A 22,385-nucleotide genomic window follows, 5' to 3' on the forward strand; every position below is an offset into this window, starting at 1 on the left:
AGCAGAAGTACAGTTGCCTCAAATTGTTAACACCGGGAAAAATAGTGACTAGGCTGATTTTAGGTCCTCAAAGAGCAAAATAATACTGGAGTGCTGTTCTTTCATGACATAGTCAAAAAATTGGCTTTACAGTTTCACCTCCTTGATACTTATGTAACAGAAATGCTATTACTACCATTGATGTCACAATGATCATCTACACATAACCGAGTTTGCATTTTGTTATGTGAAACACAAATGCATCAATTGAAAAGTGGTGCACTGAAAGTCTATGTTAATGTGCATCCACTGTAGAGTACTAGTTTTGAATTATGTGGTATAGTCCTAAAACATCAAGTGTAATCATGTGTTTTGATTCCACATGATTCTTTTTCATGTTGTTTTTCTAAATTATTTTTGTCCTTTTCCTTTTTGCTTTTGCCCTCATGTATTTTAGCCCAGCAAATGTTAATTTGAAACTTTGCCAATTTGTAGGGTTTCGCTTTGTTCTAGCTCGCTAACCAGAGATGATTTTAAATTGTCTTCATACTTAAAAGAATTGGACAATGCCTGATCACCGAGCACCAATTGATTCTGCTATTAATTTGCATCACTGTAATTGAATGTTTAGTCCTTTTGATGTTAGTTCGCCTAAACTTTTTTTGTTGCCTTGATCAACCCTTGGTGATTCTGTTTCTTCATGACTTTGGTTTGAGAATCATTTACATACATTTGAGCCTGGCTCTGTAATAAAACCCTTAACTTTATGTCAGACTGGAGTGTTCCTTGTGTGGCCACATGGGTCATACTGTCAGTTTTAAATTGTGCTGTTTGACATTTTGATTGCCTTATTTCGCCACACCTTCATGCTGAGTGAAAAGATTTAATAATCTTGTTTAAAGCATAACTGAAAAATGCTTTATCAGATTTTGGTAGCAGAGGTCTGGTTTCTCCCATGAAGGGGGAGAGATAAGTATAGTGTTAGAGATCCCTAATTGTTGTCATGTGAATTGCCTCCCCAAAACATTTTGTCCGATGGTTCATTCTGAAAATGTATGAAGGTCCAGTGTCATTCCTCTGCAAATGTGTTAGTATTATTATGGTTTGTGCTTGTGTTGCTTTTTGCCTAAAGATTGTGATGAAGTATTTTGTGGAGTTTCTGAAGTTAGAATGTGATTCTTGGGTTTTCTGCTAAGAAAATGCAGTTGTTGTTGAACAGGTCCGCCATGGCCTAAGATCCCAGGATAACACACAAGTGTAGAGGACACTTGGTTAATTTGCTGTCTGCAATGTAAGGTGCTTGTCATGAGACATCATCGATAGTGCTAATAGTTTTCCTTGTGTGAGAGTGAGTGGTTGGTATAGGTGAATCTTGGGTGCACGTGAAGGAAATTAATCAACCGGAGTGAGATTTGCTGGTCAAGTCTCATTTGTTGTGTAATTGTGAAAGCATAGTCGGAAAGTGTAGCTCAGTACTGATTTGAATTGTTTGTTTACCCTATCCTGTAGTGAGCAGACAGGTTATTGGTTTTTTGGCTCACAATTTTCTGTATTAGGTGTGCATGAAGAGTTGTTGTGCAAGAAATTGTAACGGAGGGTGAGCTGCTGTGAGGAGTAAGACTGATGTCATTGTGTTTCGTGCTGGTATAGGTCGGTTAATGTGAGGCTGCTCTGGTATTGGTGGACAACATCACAGAGTGTTGTGCTGAAATTGATTGTTAACATTAAAAGGAGAATTGTTAGTACAGAATTACTTCCTGATTGCAAACGAAAAGTAGAGTATGAATCATTAAATTTGATTGAACATGAACTTCTTTAAAGCATTCAAAAGTTTGATGAAAGGATATGGAGTTATCCCAGTTAGAGAGGAAATAGAGACCCTATCTACTCTAGGTCATTATATTTTGTCTAAAAAAAGGTCTTCATGCATGTTTGTGGCTTGACAATGGCATACGATTACCAAGAAAGAAGGTGCATTAACATTTCCTCTCTATGGAACATTTAGTTTAAGAATCATTGAGAACCTTAAATGAGTATTTTATGAGATGAAACTGCCTCCAGGACCCGCACAATTTGAAGCGCTTAATAATTGGGAACATATGGCTCATCAGAAACAGAGAGATACATATGAGAGTAGAATGAAGAAAGCAATAAGTACAGTTGCAGAGGCAAGATGGGATAGTCGGCAAGAAACTTGGATAGCAGAGATTATTAAGGAAATTAGATTGTATCCAGCCATTACTAATGAAGGAGATAGCACTAAACCAAAGAGTGAGAAAAAAGACAGAAAAAGCTGAAAAGTCAACTGATACTGAAAAGAAAGCTGAAACTTAGGGGAGTGATTCGGATGATGATTTTATAAATCAGCTATTGTTAAATTGTCCGCCTACCTACAATTCTGAGGAAAAAGGGGTTAGAGGTGAAGCAGCGAGAAATGTGACCTTTGATGTTGCCTACTGCACCAGTTGAACAGACCCCTAATCAGATAGTGCCAGATCTCAATATGAGTTCAGTGAGATAGACTCACAATGCAAATCAAGCAGTTCAGAGTTTTACCAAAAATCAATCAGTGCAGAGTTCTAACATGAATCAGTTAGCATAGAATTGTTATTTGAATCAGTCTATGCCAAATTTCAGTCCACATCAGCCTGTGTAGAAATGTACCCTGAATCAAATAGTACAAAGTTTAAATACTACTTTGACAGGACAGAGTAGGAATGGCAGTTCCACACTATCAGGTGAATTACATAAATCCAGATGCATTGGCAGTTCAAGTGACAACAGGTCCAGTTGTTAATTTGTATGCTCCAGGCATGACTGGAAATAATTCACACACATTAAATGTTCAGAATGTTCAGAATGTTTCAAAAGTCCTGAATACCCCAGTTGTTTGAAATGGGTTTACATCAAACAGTGCACTGGGATTTGTCAGCCCAAGTGGTTCAGAAATTGAGAGAATTAATTTTTATCTGAGACCATTGACCCCTACACACGTTTCAAACCCAACTTCACTGGCAAGTCAGACAAGATTTACCCATGATGCGAGGTTTCCTCAAAGATCCTCACCTTATTTTGGGCCCTGACCATGGCCTCCTATGCAAATTGACTATAGTACCCCTAATAGAAGGTGCCCCTTTAACACTCCAGAAGACATGTCTATTGCAGATCAAGTAGTTGCAGGTCCTTCAAGAACAGAAGAAGCATTGTTGAATGCTCCAGTAGGTCTGTGAGACTTTACTGCCAGCAGTTTAAATGATTGGCTGAATAATTTGAGTCCTGCAGGTGCAACAGGAGGAACGAGTTGCAGTACAAGAGTAGAAAACACCCCAGAAAGAGATAGACCATTAGGTATACTCAGATTGAAATTAGAATTAAATGAGATGATATTGGGGCATGTACATACAGTCCACTTAGATATTTACCCTGAATCTGAATTGTGGTTTGTGTGCAAGGACCTTACAAAACATGCAGGTCAAGCATGTGATGGACTAGCTGAAGGAGCCCAGAGATATGATGTTGATTTGGGGAAATCAAAACCCTTGACGAGGAATTACAGTATAGACTTTGATGACAAGAATATATTGAACATGAGACCTCCTGGAATGAGACCACATATTAGAAAACAATTATGTTACATTCAGAAATGTGAAGCTTTTGATAAATTGGAAGGAAGCTGGGCAAAGAAATTAGAGCAGAAGAAAACGAAAATAAATTTGCCTCTGGCAGGAGCAAGTCAAGCTGAGGAAAATGTGAAGATACTTCTCATGAGAGAAATTCCTGGTGGAGGATATTTTCATGTATCTTGGAGTAGGTGTGATATTTTGAGTGGTATAAGCAAACACAATGATTTGTGAAACACTCAAAATGTCTATGGGAAGGTTTGAACACATTGTTTGACATTGTGGTTCTGAGTGATGTTTGGATGGAGTGTAGGGTTGCTGTTGATTGGCCTGACAGGGAACCTCCAAGAGATCCAGTGACAAATGTGGCACCTGAAGAGGTAATGAAAACGTATCAGAGAGTGAAAGGTTTTTTTAAAACAAAGTGTCCCCTGAAGACATTGATTGGTTGAGAATTGACAGAAAGACTCAGGAATCTAATGATTTGATACATTCCTATTATGAGAGATTGTTGCAGGCTTTCAAGCATTTGAGTGGTACTGAGATCATAGTGGCAAAAGACATTGGTCATTTTGTGTTCAGATTTGTTCAGGAATTGAAGCCAGACATAAATAACATGATTAGCAGCATTTGATTTGTTGGCAGAACAAACAGATCAATGAAATCCTGCATTATGCAAAATACTGTAGAGTGGAATTGGAATTGAAGCAGAAAAAGTTGAAGGAGAAGCTAATGGTGATGCAATTCAAAGCTGCTCAGAAAGCAAGTCAAAATCAGCCATTTTCAGGAAATACTGTTGGTGTGCAGGGTGTGCAACAATAGGGAGTTAATAATTTCCAGCAGCTAGGTAGAGGACGAGGTGTTCCTTCAGATTAGAATGGAGTTTTGGATGTGCAGGCTTCGAAAATAATTAATCTGTGTCACAGTTGTAGCCAGTTGGGCCATTGGAGGAGGGAGTGTCCCCTTAATGGTGCAAATAATAAGTTACAGAGTAGTGGAGCTGTACAAGCGCAAGGCAATGATCAGTTTCAAATACAGAGAGTTCAGAGACCCAGAATGCAAAATTCAAATGTGTCCCAGAGTCAGCAGATGCAAATTCCACAAGCTCTGATGTACCAACAACACACAAAAGTTTCCAGACAAAATTTAGATCAGGTTACGAATGTAGATGTGAATCAGTTGACAACACAGTTTCCTATTACTGATTTAAGTGATGATATTTTTTCAGACATTTTTCAGTTAAGGCGCCCGAAAGAAAAGGAATGTATGCTCGGTGCTTCCTTAGATGTGGATCAACATGGTCCATATGTTGATGGTGATGTGAATGTTCACCGTGTGTCATTTCTGGTTGACACAGGAGCCACACACTCTACTTTCAGAACAGCAGAAGTTCCTCTTACCCCTTTCAGGAAAGAGAATTCAAGTTATAGGAGTTGCAAATAAACAATTGTCTAACCCAGTAACAGAACTTGCCCAGTGAAAATAGGTTCCTTTAACTTTGAGCATCAATTTGTGGTATTTGATTTGAGCCCTGTATGTCTGCTTGGACACAACTTGAAATGTAAGTTGAATTGTTCCATCAGTTGTACCCCATGTGGTATTGAGATCCATACTAATGATGAAGATCCAACATTTAAAATTGTGAATCAAACCCAGAGTGTCACATTGTACCCAATGATGTAATGTTTTTGTCCCTCACTCTGTGGACATTTTGTTGACCTCTACCAAGACTCTGCATCTAACTAGTGCTCGTCGTACTGCTATAAGCAGATCATACTAGCCACCCAGAATGTGTCAGTCAAGCATTGTAATACTTTGAATCCAGCAAATCTTTTTCCAGTTCCTGTGAATGATACAGATGTAAATGATGGTACTGATGAAATTGAGCATGACTGGGTGTCACTGAACTATGCACCAAGCCAAGACCTGATATTCAAGATATTCCCCTATCCGAATCTGATTATGTGATGTTTGTTGATGGCCCTGTTTAAGGGACAATGATGGTACCCTGAGAGCTGGTTATGCAGTCTGTACAGTCTCAGTTGTGGTCGAAGCCTCCTGGCTTCAAGGATTGTTTTCTGCCTAAGTAGCCAAATTGGTTGCTCTTACAAGAGCATGCTATGTTTCAGCTGAAGGTGAGAGTTTTCACCCATAGTTAGTAAGGCTTTGGTGTTGTCCACAACTTTGGACAGTTACGGTCCCAGAGAGATTTTATGACCTTCTTCGGATCACCTATCTGCAATGGAGACAAAGTGTATAATCTTTTGAATGCATTACAGTTACCTCCCCACATTGTGAAGAGTTCGGCAGACCGCAAAGCCACTGATTATGTAACTCTCGGCAACAACTATGTTTATGAGGTGGCAAGGTACTGTGCCCTGAATTGTACTGCCTTTAATGATGAGTACTCTAATGAGTCAAATTATGAGACAAGTCACAATCTTCTGTTAACTGCTACAGATCCTTGGGAGGAAGTTAAGAGGTTCCAGGAAGAAGTGTGAGAGTAAGAACAGCAAGGTTGGGATAGAGAAGATTTTGTCAAAAGAGATGAAGATGATGTTTGGGATTCAAGTGATGGAACAGCAGTGATGCCTAATAGCTTGCTACCACCCATGGCTAGACATTACCATGGACCAGCTCATGTTGGTTGTGATGCTATGGTTAGGACATTCAAACAAACTTGGTTTAACTCCAGATTCAGATTGATGGCAGAAGCCCTATATCATAGATGTGTCACATGTCAGCAGATGAAGGTAGGTACTTAGAGAGTTGATTCCAAGGTTTGCCTTCCTGATTTCTCTAGAGTCAAACGAGGGACACACTTCAACAGTGAACTCCTGAAATTATTTTGTATGGCATTACAAGTTGAGCAAATACTACATTGCAGTTACAGGCCCGAGGCTTCTGGATTGGTGGAGCAAGTTAATGGAACTTTGAAGTCCAGACTGGTAAAAGTATGTGCCTCCACACATTAACTCATGTTTTGATGAGTTAGCGCAGTACTATACACAGAATAATTGGCCCGCCACACATGAGATTTTCATGGGGCATGCTATGAGATTGCCAGCTGTACCTGTGAATGTGCTTGTGAACATCACAGATGACTTGGTAGTGGATTATTGCAAAGGACTAGCTGAGGTGGTTTGTTCTGTAGCTCATCAGGTTAGAGAAATTACGGTCCTGCTGCAGCAGGACCTCTGCCATGACTTGTGTCCTGGCAACTCAATCAAGCAATCAATATTTGTAAAGCGTGGCTACTTACCCGTGAGGGTCTCAAGGCGCTGGGGGGAGGGGCATCATCCGAAGAGACAGGTTTTGAAGATGGTGAGTGACGGGCTTTGTCTGAGGTGCAGGGGGAGGTTATTCCAGCTCTTTGGTGCAGTGTAGGTGAAAGATCGTCCTCCAGTGGTGGTTTTGCGGATGCGAGGGATGGTGGCCAAGGCCATCTGGGCGAGCAGAGGAATCTGGCGGAGGTGTGGAAGGAGACGCAGTGGTTCAGGTAGGCTGGTCCTGCATTGTGTATGGCCTTGTTTGTGTGGGTGAGAAGCTTGAAGGTGATATGCTTCTCAGCCGGTAGCCAGTGGAGGGTCCTCAGGTGTTGGGAGATGTGTTCTCGGTGAGGGAGGTCCAGAATGAGTCTGGCGGTGGTGTTCTAGATGTGTTGAAGTTGTTTGATGTTCCTAGTTGAAGTGCCGGCGTAGAGGGTGTTGCCGTAGTCGAGCTTGCTCCTGACTAAGGCGTGGGTGACTGTCCTGCAACACTCTGCCGGGATCCATCTGAAGATCTTATGAAGTTTGCAGAGTGTGTGCCAGCAGGAGGAGGCGACAGAGTTTACCTGCAGGGTCATGGATAGGGAGGAGTTGAGGATGATTCCCAAGTTGCAGGCGTGCTCGGTCAGTGCATGGGGGTGCTGAGGGATGTGGGCCACCAGGAGTCATCCCAAGCTGAGGTTGCGTTTCTGAATATGGTGAGCTCCGTCTTCTCAGAGTTGAACGTGAGGCAGCTTTCTCTCAACCAGGTGACAACGGCTTCCATTCCTGCTTGAAAGTTCCTTTTGGCCGTGTCCAGGTCTTCGTGAGGGAAATGATGAGTTGTGTGTCATCGGCATATAACACTATGTTCGTACCGTGGCTTCTGACGATGGCAGCAAGAGGGGCCATGTATACGTTGAACAGTTTGGGACTCAGTGAGGATCCATGGGGAACTCCGCAGTTGACTCCTGTGGGTCTGGAAGTGTAGGGCGGGAGTCTGACCCTCTGTATCCTCCCGGACAGGAAGGAGTGGATCCATTCCTGGGCTCTTCCAGGGTTCTTCCGCGGATTCCTATTTCGTGGAGTCTGGGGCACAGAGTGTTGTGGGAGATTGTTTCGAAAGCTGCTAAGAGGTTGAGGAATATGAGTGCTGTGGTGTGGCCGTGGTCTAGTAGTAACTGGGTCATGGTGAAGAAACATGCATGGAAGTCCTGTTAGAACTGCGTTGGAAGGGGGTACACAAGGTCATGCTGTGACTACGACAGCTGTGAAGTGTGCTGGTCTCCCCAATTGGGTATACGCAAGTCATACTCGCAATGTTCAAGGTCCCCTTGATGATACAGCACCTGTCCCTGAAGGGCCGGTTATAGTGAAACAGAGGGATCAGGTTAGTCAAGCTGTTGAGAATGTGCAAGTAACTAGTACATCACAATTGCGGTCTGACGGGGGCCTGAGTGAGTCAACTGCAGTGGTTGATACAGAAGGGTTGAGACAGAAACAGTTGGCTCCTGCAAAGATCAGATGCTGATGAAGGACCTACTGCTATAATAAAAAGAGTTGTAGTCAGAGACAAATGACCAAATAAGCAAACTGTGCCAGTAGTGCAAGCGTTCCCAATGATTCCAGAAGAAACTGAGACATCTCATCAGAGTGACAGTGATACTGACAAGTCTGTAACTTGAAGATCAAAAAGAAAGAGAGTTCCTTGACAAAAGTACGCAGCCCTAAATGGGCATATTTTGCAGCAAATTACTTGAAAAGGGAGTTTACAACCTTTTACTATAACAATGTATATCCAGTTGAAAATTCTTTAATTTGTTTTTGTCACAGAACTGAACTTTGAAATTTCATTGCCACTTGATGAACTGAGACATTATATCCTGGATGTGTTTATTGGTGATTTTTTAACTGTGCATTTATTAAAGACATTTGAACTTTTATTAAAGCCAATTTGAAGAAGAGTTTTTGAAATTACACCTGACCTTTGAAGGAAAAAAGGCTTTTATTTTTTCTTGAGATTTACTTTGCTCACAAATAAAAAGGACTGAAAGAGACATTTGATATTTTTGTCGCTGCTAATTTGCATTTTTACACTTTTGTATTTTTTATTTTATTTTTAGTCTGAAATTAGAGAACTCATGGAGTCAAATAGAAATAAGAGTAGAAACGTAGGTACCCATGTGAATGAGTGTTAGATGTGACAGTTATAATGTTTATATTATTGCTTATTGGATTGGGTTTACCATCATCAATTGAGTCAGAAAAGGTTAAATCCACCAGTGCCCCGAGTTCTACAAGCCCTATATTAAGTCCTTGTTTAATGAGAAAGATTTACTTGCAGATGATTCCAGAGGTGATCTGTCTACAAATGTATATTATAAATTGTTGTATGCATATGTCAATACCATGGAAGTTAAAGACTGTTATGTGTGCACCCAATTGCCTTCATTATTTAGTGAGGGAATCACTTATCATGGTATCTCCTTGACTTACAGAATTTCCTGTAGTTTGTTGCTGACTCTTTTGTATCAGCAAGAGTATTTCCAGTATTATTATTCAAACTTTGATTTAGTTTTCTCAATTGTCCCCATCAAGAAACATTTGCGCAGCATTGCCAAAGTTTGAAATATTGATATAGTGGGAGATTTCTTTCAACCTACATTGACATTTGGTAAAGTCTATGCCAGTAGAAACAATCTGACCTGTATTCTCACCCCAGTAGAAAAGGAGTTTATAGGACAAGTTGAAGACAGAAGAACAGCAATGAAAGCTAAGGTTGAGAAGGAAGGAGTGCTACATAGTTGGGGTAAAGAAGAAGAGGCTCATTCATTGGCAGGAAATCAAGGATCGCTTGCCTTAGATTGTTAACATGTAGGGAAGCTGTGTGTGTATATAGACCTAAATTGAAAACGGACACAAAATCTGTAGGGACGAGTGAATGTAGACAGGTGTTTTTGTTTAACAGTATTTGGACTTTCGTGTTAGCGGGACAAGACCCCGCCATACCAGGAGTTTATTTTATTTGTGGGAAAAATGCTTATTAAAAACTACCTAATGGATGCTATGGAACGTGCAATCTAGGAGTAGTCTTTTCAAAGATTTATCATGTTGAGCATTTCAGTTATCCTGTTTGGGATGAGAAGTCAAGCAAGAGAGGTACTAGTGCTTCAGAGATAGTAGGAGATATCTTTGGTGCCATAATTCCATCTGTGGGAGTGATCCTGAATGATCACAAGATAAGGAAGTTGCCAACAATTGTAGATACGTTATCTACAAATACAGCAGGTACCTTCTTGTTAGTAGACACAGAAATGGTTGCCATAAGATCAATGGCTTTGCAAAATTGACTTGCTTTAGACATCCTTCTTGCAAAAGAGGGCGGACTTTGCAAGATGTTGCAGGTTCAACAATGTTGCACTTCCATTCCGGACAATAGTAAAGAGCTCAGAAAGTGTATTGCGAATATGACAAGCCTAAAAAAGGACCTGAAGGAGTTAGAGAAAAAAGGTGCATTGGAATCAATTGGAAATGGTTTTTCAGCAGTTGGAAGGTCTTTTGGAAACCTAGGTAGAGGAATTGTTGTCAGTATTCTGAGACCTATATTGGTAATTGCTTTCTGTGCTTTAATTGCAGTTGGTCTCCAAAAGGTTTATAAGAAGCTGAAAGAGATGAGAGCACAGAGAGAGGAAATGAAGGAAGAAATTAGTCAGGCAACTAGACAAATAATCTATTACAGTGACACTAAGCAGTTAGCGAAATCCAGAAGAGCTTTCCTGTATCAACTGCAAAGAGTTTGATCTGTCTCATTGAAATGAAAGATTGTAATCTGATATGATGGCTTGATTCACCATCAGAGGGGGGAATCGATGTAGAAACAATGTTATTGCTAACTTTGACATCACAGTGATCATCTATATGTGACAGTTTGCATTTTGTCATTTGAAACACTAATAGATCAACTGAAAAGTGGTGCACTGAATGCCCATGTTAATGTGCATTCACTGTAGAGTACTTGTTTTGAATGATGTGATGTAGCCCTAAAACGTTTAAGTATAATCTTTTATATTGATTCCATATTATTCTTTATCATGTTAATTATTTGTTTGCACTAAAGCAATATAGATTTTCTGAAAAGTGATATTTTAAATATTCTATGCAAATGTCAAAAATGCAGTTCTGCATTATAGTTAATGAAATGTATTAACATATTTTTTTCAGTTTAAATGTACTGTAACAAGAACACTGACAAAGCTCATTAATGATTAATTCATAATTTGAATGGTATATGTTCATTATTTTGCATAAATATATGTACCATTTTAATTCACTTTATTTGTACTGTGTAAAAAAATATTTAGTCATTCTTGCTAAAGTCATGTTTCTTTCAGACTTTCAGATTTCGTTCTCATGACATGCTAGCTTGGAAATAGATGTCCTATTGTTTTACACATAGTGAGCCTGAGAAAGTAACCTTGAATCCAGTACATTGTGGAAATGTGGAAATTGCCCATATATATTTGGTTCAACCCATACCAAATGAGCTAAGATGGATACCTTTCCTATGTCAGTAATGGGAATCTTCCCCTATGATGCAGTTCTATGTTGCATGGTGAACTTTGATTCGACAGTTAGACCTTCTGAGTCATGTGAAGTGATGGATGAGCGAATCATCTTGCACTTTGGACTTAAATATGTTGTTCCCCAGTGGGATCAGTGGCATTAGCTCTGTGAGCAACCTGGGCTGTCTTGTAGGACAACTAGCTGTGTCCCATCAGTATTTATAGATTGCTTTTGAAATTTCAAAGTTGGTAATGCTTAAAACTGACATTTTGCACAATTTGCATAGTGTATTAGCAGGTCTCATAAAAGGTAGCTAATGCCTGGTCATGATAGAATCTGTATATGTATTTTGTACTGGCCTAAGAATATGTTGGACTTGTAGTAGTGAATTCTCTAATGATCAGGACGGCCCTCTCTTGATTTCCATAACTGCAGACACATTAAACTAGAGTTCTGCATTCGTCCTCCTGTCGTAGGTTTCATAGTTCGATATTGCTTTGAAAATAAAGAATAAAGAATCACGTATAATCCATGAAGTTATTTCACAAACACACACATTCATTCTGTCAAATCATGGGGACAACTACTAGTATTTAACCATTCACCAGTATGTTTCAAGCCACACAAACTATACTGATGTTTTTTCTCCCAATTTCAGGAATTGTTGCTGTCCTTTTTTGCGGAGTGACTCAGGCTCATTACACCTACAACAACCTATCAACAGATTCTAAAATGAGGACTAAACAGGTAACCTTATTAAAAAATAGATTATCGTTAAGTATCAAGAGGTTAAATATGTATTTTTCTGATCATTGATGCATATCCCATTTTGACTCCTAGCTGTTTCTTTAAAAATCACTGTATTCTCTTGAACCATGAAAGAAAGCTGCTCTGCATGCTGTGAAAAACATAGCAGGCAAAACTCACACTTAGTTTCAGATATTTTATTGTCAGACAGTTTCCTAAAATGGTCAGTTCTTCTTCTTATGGACACATGATAACACGTAATGAATTGCATGGTCTTGTTACACATTCACTGAACGTGGCAGTGTAGGGATTACTGGCCTTCTTTCCCATTTCCCCTATTGTACTGGAGTCTTTCTTTTTGTCAGTAAATCAATCCACAGATCAGCCAACGTTAGTCTAGGCCTCGCCACGTGTAGACCTAGGTTTTGCCTTTACATATTCTAATGCTTTTCATTTCCTTGTGATGGTTGGGCTGTTTAACAACAGGTTATTGTTGATGGTCGTAGGGTGTTAACTTACTGTCTTCGGATCTCCCCTTCCTTTGATGTCCTGATAAAGACACAGGTATTTGTTACAGGCGTAGGCTGAAATGTGCAGTAGTCTTGTTTTTTACTGTTTAAGACTAATCACTTGTTTGGAGACCTGAAAAGATTATTCCAGTCTGACTTTGAATTGCAAAATCAATGTACAGCCATATTTTGTTTTGAATTAGTTTGTGTGGTGATCACACTTCAAGCTTTCCTCTTCACATCTTTTCACATGTAGAGCACTTTAACATCACCTTAATCACAATCATAGCGCCTTGACTATGTAGTGACATGACAGAATTCTTGTTGTTTAATAAATATTGCTTAATTATTTATTTCACGTTCAGTAAAACCTCCTATTTGTGCTCTACAGTCCAGAAAAAGATATGGAGTGAATATAATGCATTTCTTGATATGATACAACATACAGACATCATATGATAATTGAAGCAGAGTACTGATATCCACTGAATAATTCATTGTGTGTAGAAATAAATCTGTCATGGCCACTTCTCATCGAGCCTTATGTGCATGCTTACATTTAAAAGAAACATATGGTTGCCCTTTAGGTTTTTCATGTTTGACTTTTTTTGCACTGCGAGGCAAACTTGATTATCTACATCATTGTTGGTGCTTGGGGAGTGATTATGCCAAACTTTTACTATAACCAAAGGCTTTTTTCGTGTTAACGTCCTGCAACGATTCACAGGAGTGATTTATCTCAAGTGAAAAACCTCAATATATGACATGATCATCGATGAACGTTGCAGAGATGAACTCCAGATGTAATGAAACTGATTGATCTTTGACAGAATATTTTATATTCCAACAGGTGATGTAATAAATGCAGATGTAAAAGCATTCTTGCACTGAAAGACTAGTAGCAGAAGTGTAGTTATTTCATTATTTGAGTAAATATCCTAAATTCAACATCAGAGTGTGGTTGATGGACAGATACTAGGAAGCCTGTGAAAAAAATATAAAAATAGAGGTAATAGAATAACTGCAGTAATGTCTAGTTCTGTTGTAAATCTGACATAATAACTGCAGGTATTATTGTTATAAGGATCTGGTCATGTGGATTCCAAGTAGTAGTGATCATGAGATCTTGTGATTTATGGAGAGAAAGTTGCACGTCTGTGCTGTGAAGCGGAGTTGCCACAAATGTACAAACTGTAAATGTCTTCATTTATCCATCTATTTGAAATCTCTAACGATTCTGAATTACTTTACTTTTCATCCTTGCCCAGTACCCTCTTATTGAGCTGCAAGGAGCAGGATAGCAGTACAAGTGTCTAGAGGTATTCCAATGGTTAGGTATTCAGTAAAAAAAAGCTCTGTAATTGTTGTTTTCCGTACGTTAGACTGCAATTTGATCTGTAGGTGGACAGTAAGCTTGAAATCTGTTAATTGTCTTTGATGAAAAATGGCAATAACACAAAGAAAGCGACAGTAGGCAATTTACAGTTTTTAGCGATTAAAAAGAGAAATAATATTTGCCAGCCATGGTTATGAAGATTCTTGGCCAAATATCCAACAGATTAGAAAGTGGTTTGGTTCACCAAGTGAAAGAGTGAAGTACTGTGTTGTTTCTCTTGTACAAGATGCATTTCTTGAGAGACGCGCGGGGTTAGAAGCCTTGACGAAAAAGGGTCCATTCTTCCTTTGTTTTCTCATGGGAAAACTGACCCACTCCAAGCGGATATTTTTGCGACAAATTGTCTCAGCTAGATGGAGGTGTTGCATGTTGAGTTTCGGATACTGCATTATATATGTGATGTGACAAAATGGGGGAAATAGCAACTGAAAGCAACAGACACTATTGGACACCAGCAATAATTCACATGATGCAACTGGGATCAACAGGAGTCTTCTTCATAGCAGTATAGTCAACAAAGAAAATTATTTAACTGAATCGTGTAATAGCCATTTGTAACTGATAAACTGGAATTTTCACTAGGGTAAAGTTAAACGATAGCTGCATTCACTCCTTTCTGAATTATGTAATCCTTGGGCCTTTTAAATATAGCTTTGTTTTAGTTACTGAGAATGGTATTTACTGTTTGAAAACGGGTCTGGATCGTTTCGTCGGGTGCTGCCTTGCTATTTTATTCAGAGGAGCTTGTGTCAAGATTGAAAGTTTTGGCATGATAATACACTTCATTTTTTCCTTTTTTTTTAATTCCGACTGTACCAGTAATTACATCAAATTCATCTAATTATAACTTCAGAGTCAAATTCACAGTACATCATGACCTCATGACGTATCAAATATAAATATATATGAAAAAATAAGTGGTTTATGTCAAATAAAATGTCAGACAGCTCCATGATGGTTTTATCCATCGGCTGATACAACCTTGCTGGTTCATCAAAGAGGGTGCTAGCAAGATATTCTCGCCAATCATTTGGAAACCAGAGCCCATGGTCCAAGACCCTATTGCTCTTTATGAACCCCTTTACATTCATATAATGAGGTCTCCATATGATAAATAGCCACAAACCTGGCCCTCCAAGAGGAAAACAGAGGAGGGTCCACACTAAGCCATTGAGAGGTGATGCACAGACGGGCAATTGTCATTGCCACAAACAGAAGCCCTGCATTAGAATTCATTTTGTTCTCTTCCGTAGGTACAATCAGCCCTAAAGTCATCAAGGCTGGGGTGATATGGAGAGGGGGCCCCAACATTTGGCTCAAAAATGGATTGAATATCAGTGAGAAACCCCTGTAAATTAGAACCGGCAAAGAACATATGCAGGGCGTCTGCTGTCTGAACCCCACATCTACTACAGCTATCCCCTTTACCCCTGAGCCTGCCACTCCATTCTGCAACCTTTGCCAGGGTGTAATAAAGGTTGAGAATTGTCATATAATGTTGGCTCCTTAGATCAGCTGTTAGTAATGCCCTATTTCCCGGCTCCAAAGATTCTTGTAATAGAGGACCTTCTATCCCCAAACATAATTCCCAATTAGCATTCTGTGCTTCGGGGGCATCCGGACATACATGAAGAAGGACGTCATAAATCCTGGCTTTCTGTTTAATGGCTTCCAACAATGGTATCTTAGTAGCCGATCTGGGGTCCCTTAGATGTGTCAACAAAAAGTCCCGAGGCTCTAAATACTTAAAGAATTCCACTTTCAGAAGATTAAACCACTCCTGGAGATCAGTAAACATGCTCAATGGCCCATTATTGAAGAACTTTCCCAATGAGTTCACAGCAGACCGAATCCATTTGGTGGCTATATAATCTCAGAAGACCGGTGGGAGAAGGGGGTCAGCCATCATGGACATATATAAATTAAACTTTGGTATGCCTACAAAACACTTGACCTGCCGCCATATTCTAAATGCAGCATCTACCGTTTTAAATCTGTCTTTTTATAGTAACTAGGTTCAAGCTCCTGGCCAAAATTACCGCTGGTGAGCTCCCCAAGACTAATCTCATAAATTGTAGGTGTTTCAGCAGGGCTCGCTGTCTTTCATGTATCAGAGAGTAAAATACCCAAATGTTGAAGCATGCAGGACCAATAGTATAGTTTAAAGCTAGGGGCGCCCTCCCACCCCGATAATGGGCTTCCAGTCTTAATGTAGTTACTGCTGCTTAATGTTAGTCCATGACTGCTTCATCATCATGTGGTGCCTCATCACAAACAAATTCTGGGCTGTAAAAAACAGCACCTAAGAACTTTTTAAGATGTGTTTAGGGGCAAAATTACCTCTCTGTAACCTCTCTGTAACATCAGAAATATGAGTGCACCTAAATCATCTATGCCAGAAACAGCTCGCACAGTACTCAGAGCCTTTTGCACCAATGAACACTTTCCACACTCCCTACGGAGAATTCTCATCACACCTTCATTTGGGATCCACAATTTACGATTTCAATCAATCAATCGTATTTATACAGCGCGCTACTCACCCGTGAGGGTCTCAAGGCGCTGGGGGGGGGTCACTGCTGCTCGAAGAGCCAGGTCTTGAGCTGCCTCCAGAAGGCGAGGTGGTCCTGGGTGGTCCTGAGGTGGGCGGGGAGGGAATTCCATGTCTTGGCTGGCAGGTAGGAGAAGGATTTCCCACCTGCAGTGGTACAGCGGATGCGAGGGACGGCGGCGAGAGCGAGGCTGGTGGATCGAAGTTGACGGGTGGGCATGTAGAAGGTGAGGCGACGGTTGAGGTATTCGGGGCCCTTGTTGTGGAGGGCTTTGTGTGCGTGGGTGAGGAGCCTGAAGGTGATCCTTTTGTTGACGGGTAGCCAGTGCAGGTGTCTCAGGTGGGCAGAGATGTGGCTGTGGCGGGGTACGTCGAGGATGAGGCGTGCAGAGGCGTTTTGTATTCGCTGACGTTTCTGAAGTTTTGCGGTGATTCCTGCGTATAGGGTGTTTCCGTAGTCCAGGCGGCTTGTGACGAGGGCGTGGGTCACAGTTTTTCTGGTGTCGGCGGGGATCCAGCGGAAGATCTTTTGGAGCATGCGGAGTGTGAGGAAGCAAGAGGATGAGACGGCGTTGACTTGCTTGGTCATGGTGAGAAGAGGGTCCAGGATGAAACCGAGGTTGCGTGCGTGGTCTGAGGGGGTCAGTGCAGTGCCCAGGGCCGTGGGCCACCATGAATCGTCCCAGGCGGACGGGGAGTTTCAGAGGATGAGGACTTCCGTCTTGTCTGAGTTCAGCTTCAGGCGGCTGAGTTTCATCCATTCTGCGACGTCTTTCATTCCATCCTGCAGGTTGGTTTTGGCGGTGGCTGGGTCTTTGGTGAGGGAGAGTATAAGCTGGGTGTCGTCGGCTTAGGAGATGATGTTGATGTTGTGTTTGCGTGCGATGTCGGCGAGGGGGCTCATGTAGACATTGAAGAGAGTAGGGCTGAGCGAGGAGCCCTGTGGGACGCCGCAGATGATCTCGGTGGGATCCGAGCGGAAAGGCGGAGGTAGTCTCTTTGGGAGCGGTCAGAGAGAAAAGAGGCGATCCAGTCCAGGGCCTGTCCTTGGATACCGGTGGAGCGGAGGCGGGTTATTAGGGTGCGGTGGCAGACGGTGTCGAAGGCAGCCGAGAGGTCGAGGAGGATGAGGGTGGCTGTTTCTCCGTTGTCCAGCAGGGTTCGGATGTCGTCGGTGACTGCGATGAGGGCGGTTTCCGTGCTGTGGTTGGCCCGAAATCCGGATTGGAAGAGGTCGAGCAGGTTGTTGTCTTCGAGGAAGTTGGTCAGTTGTTTGTTGACGGCCTTCTTGATGACTTTGGCCGGGATGGGTAGGAGCGAGATGGGGCGGAAGTTTTTCAGGTCGCTGGGGTCCGCTGTGGGTTTCTTCAGGAGAGCGTTGACTTCCGTGTGTTTCCAGCTCTCGGGGAAGGTGGCAGATGCAAACGAGCTGTTGATGATGGTCTGGAGATAGGGGGCGATGCTGGCGTCGGCTTTGTTGAAGATGTAATGTGGGCAAGGGTCCGAGGGGGCACCGGAGTGGATGGTGTTCATGGTAGTTTTGGTCTCTTCGGCGCTGATGGGTGTCCAGGCGTTGAGGGTGACGGCTGGGGCTGTGGGTTCCGTGGTGGTCGGCGGGATCTGTGGACCAAAGCTGTCGTGTAGGTTGGTGATCTTTCGATGGAAGAAGGTAGCGAGGGAGTTGCAGAGTTCTTGTGAGGGTGTGATGGAGTTGGAGCTGGCGTTGGGATTGGAGAGCTCTTTGACGATGTTGAAGAGTTCTTTGCTGTTGTGGGTGTTCTTGTCCAGTCTCTCTTTGAAGGATGCTCTTTTGGTGGCGTGGATCAGCTGGTGGTGTTCGCGGGTGGCGATTTTGAGGGCTGACATGTTTTCTGCGGTGTGATCTTTGCGCCAGGTTTTCTCGAGGGTACGGCAGGTTTTCTTGGATTCTTTGAGGGCGTCTGTAAACCATTGAGGTTTCCTGGTGTTGGTCTGTCTTGGGAGGCGTCTGAGGGGGGTGAGGTTGTCAGCGCAGTTGGTGATCCACTGTGTGAGGCTGAGGGCTGCGTTAGTGGCGTCGGAGGTGATGGTAGGTTGGTTGTGGTTGAGAGTGGAGAGTAGCTGTTCTGTGGAGATTTTGTTCCAAGGTCTGCGTGAGATAGGTTGTGTGCGAAGGTGGAGAGTCTTGCATCTGAAGGTGAAGTGGACACATCTGTGGTCGGTCCAGTGTATTTCGGAGGAGTGGCTGAAGGATACGTGGTTGCTGACGGAGAAGATGGGGTCGTGCGTGTGTCCAGCGATGTGGGTGCAATCCTTTCCTGCTTATAAATACCCACATGTCCACATGATACCACCAATAAAAATAGTTTATTGTGAGAAAGATGTAGAGATGCGCGCATAGCATAGTAATAATTTTGACAGAATTTTCTGGTTGTGGTTTAATTTTGATTTGAATATTTTTGTGCCATGGCAATATCTGTTTTGGTTGAACAAACCAGACATGCGTGTCACTTTCAGAGTGTTTTAAAGATACAAAATGTCTTCATTCATTCGCCACTGCCCTTGATGAATTCCCTCGGGAAAGCTTCACTGCACGCATTTGAACCTTAATAAAGTGTGCCAGTTTCATATGTTATCATTCCGACTGTATATAATTATGAAAGAGGATCTCTTCATACAGTTTATCAAACATCGTAATCATCACGCTTCAAGAAAATCGTTGAGTTAAATATATATTTTTGGCACATTTATGCAACTTATCTTGAAAAAGCCATTATGTATTGCAGCTTGCTCTTCGGGTCGCGTATCAGATTCATTGAAAAATACCCAGATACTCATTTGCATGAATCACAGCCCCTTGCTGCACAGTACTTTCACACTTTACATTCGCGCAGCATTACTCTGATGTCAGATTAAATCTGCCTATAACGCCTCACCCTATTGAATTTACCATAATTTGGTTAGAGATTAAATTAAATTCATGATAAAAACAATTCTCATTGGTGTCCCCGGCCAGGGCTAGTCACACACTTTTTTCTGAGTAGAAGTGAAAACAATGAGTGGAGTTTGATAGATGGACACTGCTTGATCACCCCAACCTCCAAAACAAAAGTAATCTACTCTCGGTGGGGTGTTGGTCAGACTGATGTTAAATGCACAGATGTGAAAGAGACGTATCATGTGTCGTGATCGAAACTTCTTCAGGTTAAGGTAACAATAGTTTAGTCCCAATGAGCCAGGTTTACATGGATGTCATTTAGTGGCGCCTAGGGGTCGCAGCTGTGACCCCTGGCTTGCCTCCTGCTACCCCTGACACTGCCCTTGTGGCCTATGTCCTCCTCGATCACAGCAGCAGTGTCAGAACAGATTTAAAACGGGGCTCTGATGTGTCCGGTTCGCTTTCACTTGATACACCCTATCTTGGAAATAGTATTTCATTACAATGTATATCATACTTCAGAATGCATTTATTTTAGGAAATGAAGACATTCTTAAGTGCATGTGATGCATACTCTAATGAATCAAAATGTTATCCCGCTGGCTGACTAACAAACAGCCTCATTTCAGGGATCTGCGTGCATTAACCTGAGCACACAGTCCAAGGCCTCTCTCTGTCCTGATAAATTGCAGTAAGGGTCCCTACCTGATCTCTTTCTCCAGACCCAGTGCCTGCTGCTGAATGTAAATGCTTCATTTACATGGCAGTGCCGGAACAGCGTCCCTGATTTGTAGTCCTGTCTCCTCCTTAAGTCCATTACATAAATCAACAAGCATTGATAAGGCAAATATGTCTAGATGTGACTGCTAGTCGTTTGCTTTTACCATTGCCTGTGTTCTTTAGAAATGGTTTTTGTAAAACATTATCACAAAAACATTTAAAAGAGGGCTAGCTAAGCATGCACACATGTGTGCAGACAGGTGCACGTGTTTAAGTGTGTTTGTAATAAAGTTTTTCAAAAATAATTGAAGTGTCCAACTATCCGTGCACAAGCGGGCGTACAGGTGGCCATTTTTGAATGGCTTTTGTGATTACATTTTACAAAAAACAATTTCGAAAGTGAGCCAAAGAAAAAAAATGCATTTAGCAGAAAGCAATTTGCTGTAAAGAGAATAGTAAGAGGGCCTACTGCATTACAAACGTGGCACAAAGTAGCAGGAGCTATTATCAACATTTCTCCATGTCACCTCCGCCCCTTCTCCTAAGAAAACATTCGGATCCAGTGATGTCACTTCCTCTGGCGGCATTCTGCTCAAAGTGTGTATGAACTACCCCTGGCTTTTTGGTGAATCGACGTCCATGCATGGATACCATAAATAAATGTGCTACACAGGCAAGAGGGGGTGTGTGCACCGGCTGACGAAGCATTCTCGTGCTGCGGCCTCTTCCTCCCGTACACGAGGCACTGTGATTGCAATAGTTCTAGACACAACAGACGAGCTCTTTAAAATCTTTACAGTGCAGGACTAGTAAGACATGTTTTGCTTCTGAAGCCATTTCTTTTAAATTTGTAAAGTGAGTAGGTAATATTTTTATGATTTTATGTAACTATTTCACCTACTAAATGTACTTTTTACATTCAAAATCTGTACAAAAGGGCAACTTTAGCAAAGCTCAGTCAACAGGAAAAGCCTTATGTGCCAAAATGGGGCCTCTAAAATGAAATGCAAATAACATACCAACTAATTTGCAATTGTGCTGGGGTCACAAATTAGGGAGTGCATAATTGGAGCTGACTATGAGGGAATTGAAAATGACATACACTCATTGTCTACTATCTCAGCATAGCCAAACAGCACTTGTGCTCATACTATTAGCGCAAGACTTCCACAGCTTCCAATTGTGGTAGTGAACATTTGCAGTGTGCACACTCATCTCAGCCCCTGTTCCTGTTGGGTGTAAATGGTAGGTTGTGCCCACAATGTGCTTTTTGTCCCGATCGTGATTGGGCCGTGGGGTCACAAATTTGCGCCCACCACCATCATTCATACACTCTGCAGGTTGAACACAAGTGAGGCAACTTATGCACATTCACATATGGGGAAAACAAAACTATGGTTGTGGTGCAGTTTGGGTGAGCTCACTTTCAGCAATGTTAACCTCTGTTTTCAGAAGTCTTCTTGTCAATAGGTGGATAACCTCCAGGATGTCGGCAAATAACCAAATCCACTGACGGAAAAAAATTCATCAAGCAGGTCAGAAAAACAAACAGAACAGGACAGTTTACAAAGCCTTGTACAGAACGCCATCCAAACACCCACTCCACTGAGACTATCTTCTCTCATAAGACTAACTTTATCAGCTTCACTTATCACGACCAGTCTTTAATGCTCACTCCTCCCAACCTCACAGCGGTAGCAGGGTGCTCAGTTTGTTTTAGGGCTATCTGTCTTATAATCTTTCTTTATTTAGTTTTGCTTTTCTTATTCTTTATCATCTCTTCTCCTTCCAAGGGTTCTACATGTCTCAGTCTTGGCCACTGGGCTGCAGGAGCGGCTCGCAGGAAGCAGAAGGGGCAGGGAGGCGTGCAGGAGGGGGAAATTAAAGTAAAAATAAAAAACAAATTAAAAAAACCACTTACCATAACGCTGCACGCAGCTCCGCTCCTGCTTCTCCTCGCTGAAGGCACAGGCTCCCAACCTGCCCTGCCGCCAATTCTGACACTGCTCAAAGCAGCACAGGGATTGGCTGGGAGCGCCCAGCCAGGGAGCTCCCAGGCAGACTGGGAGCCTAGGCAAGGGTTGTGTTGCTGCGCATGTCTGTTTGGCCGGCCCGAGACAGCCGGCCAAACACAC

The 22,385-nt window shown here is 41.9% G+C and overlaps 1 protein-coding gene across 1 annotated transcript in view; it reads left to right on the forward strand.

Moving 5' to 3' along the window:
* The window catches only part of SLC9A9 (solute carrier family 9 member A9), a 2,563,562-nt gene that overhangs the window by 1,032,489 nt on the left and 1,508,688 nt on the right, over positions 1 to 22,385 (forward strand). Inside the window, exon 9 of the mRNA XM_069213904.1 lies at positions 12,069 to 12,157. Within this exon, the coding sequence (XP_069070005.1) occupies positions 12,069 to 12,157 (89 nt within the window). The remainder of the gene's footprint in view (positions 1 to 12,068; positions 12,158 to 22,385) is intronic.

This window comes from Pleurodeles waltl, chromosome 11, assembly GCF_031143425.1.
Source record: "Pleurodeles waltl isolate 20211129_DDA chromosome 11, aPleWal1.hap1.20221129, whole genome shotgun sequence".
Classification (NCBI taxonomy): Eukaryota; Metazoa; Chordata; class Amphibia; order Caudata; family Salamandridae; genus Pleurodeles; species Pleurodeles waltl.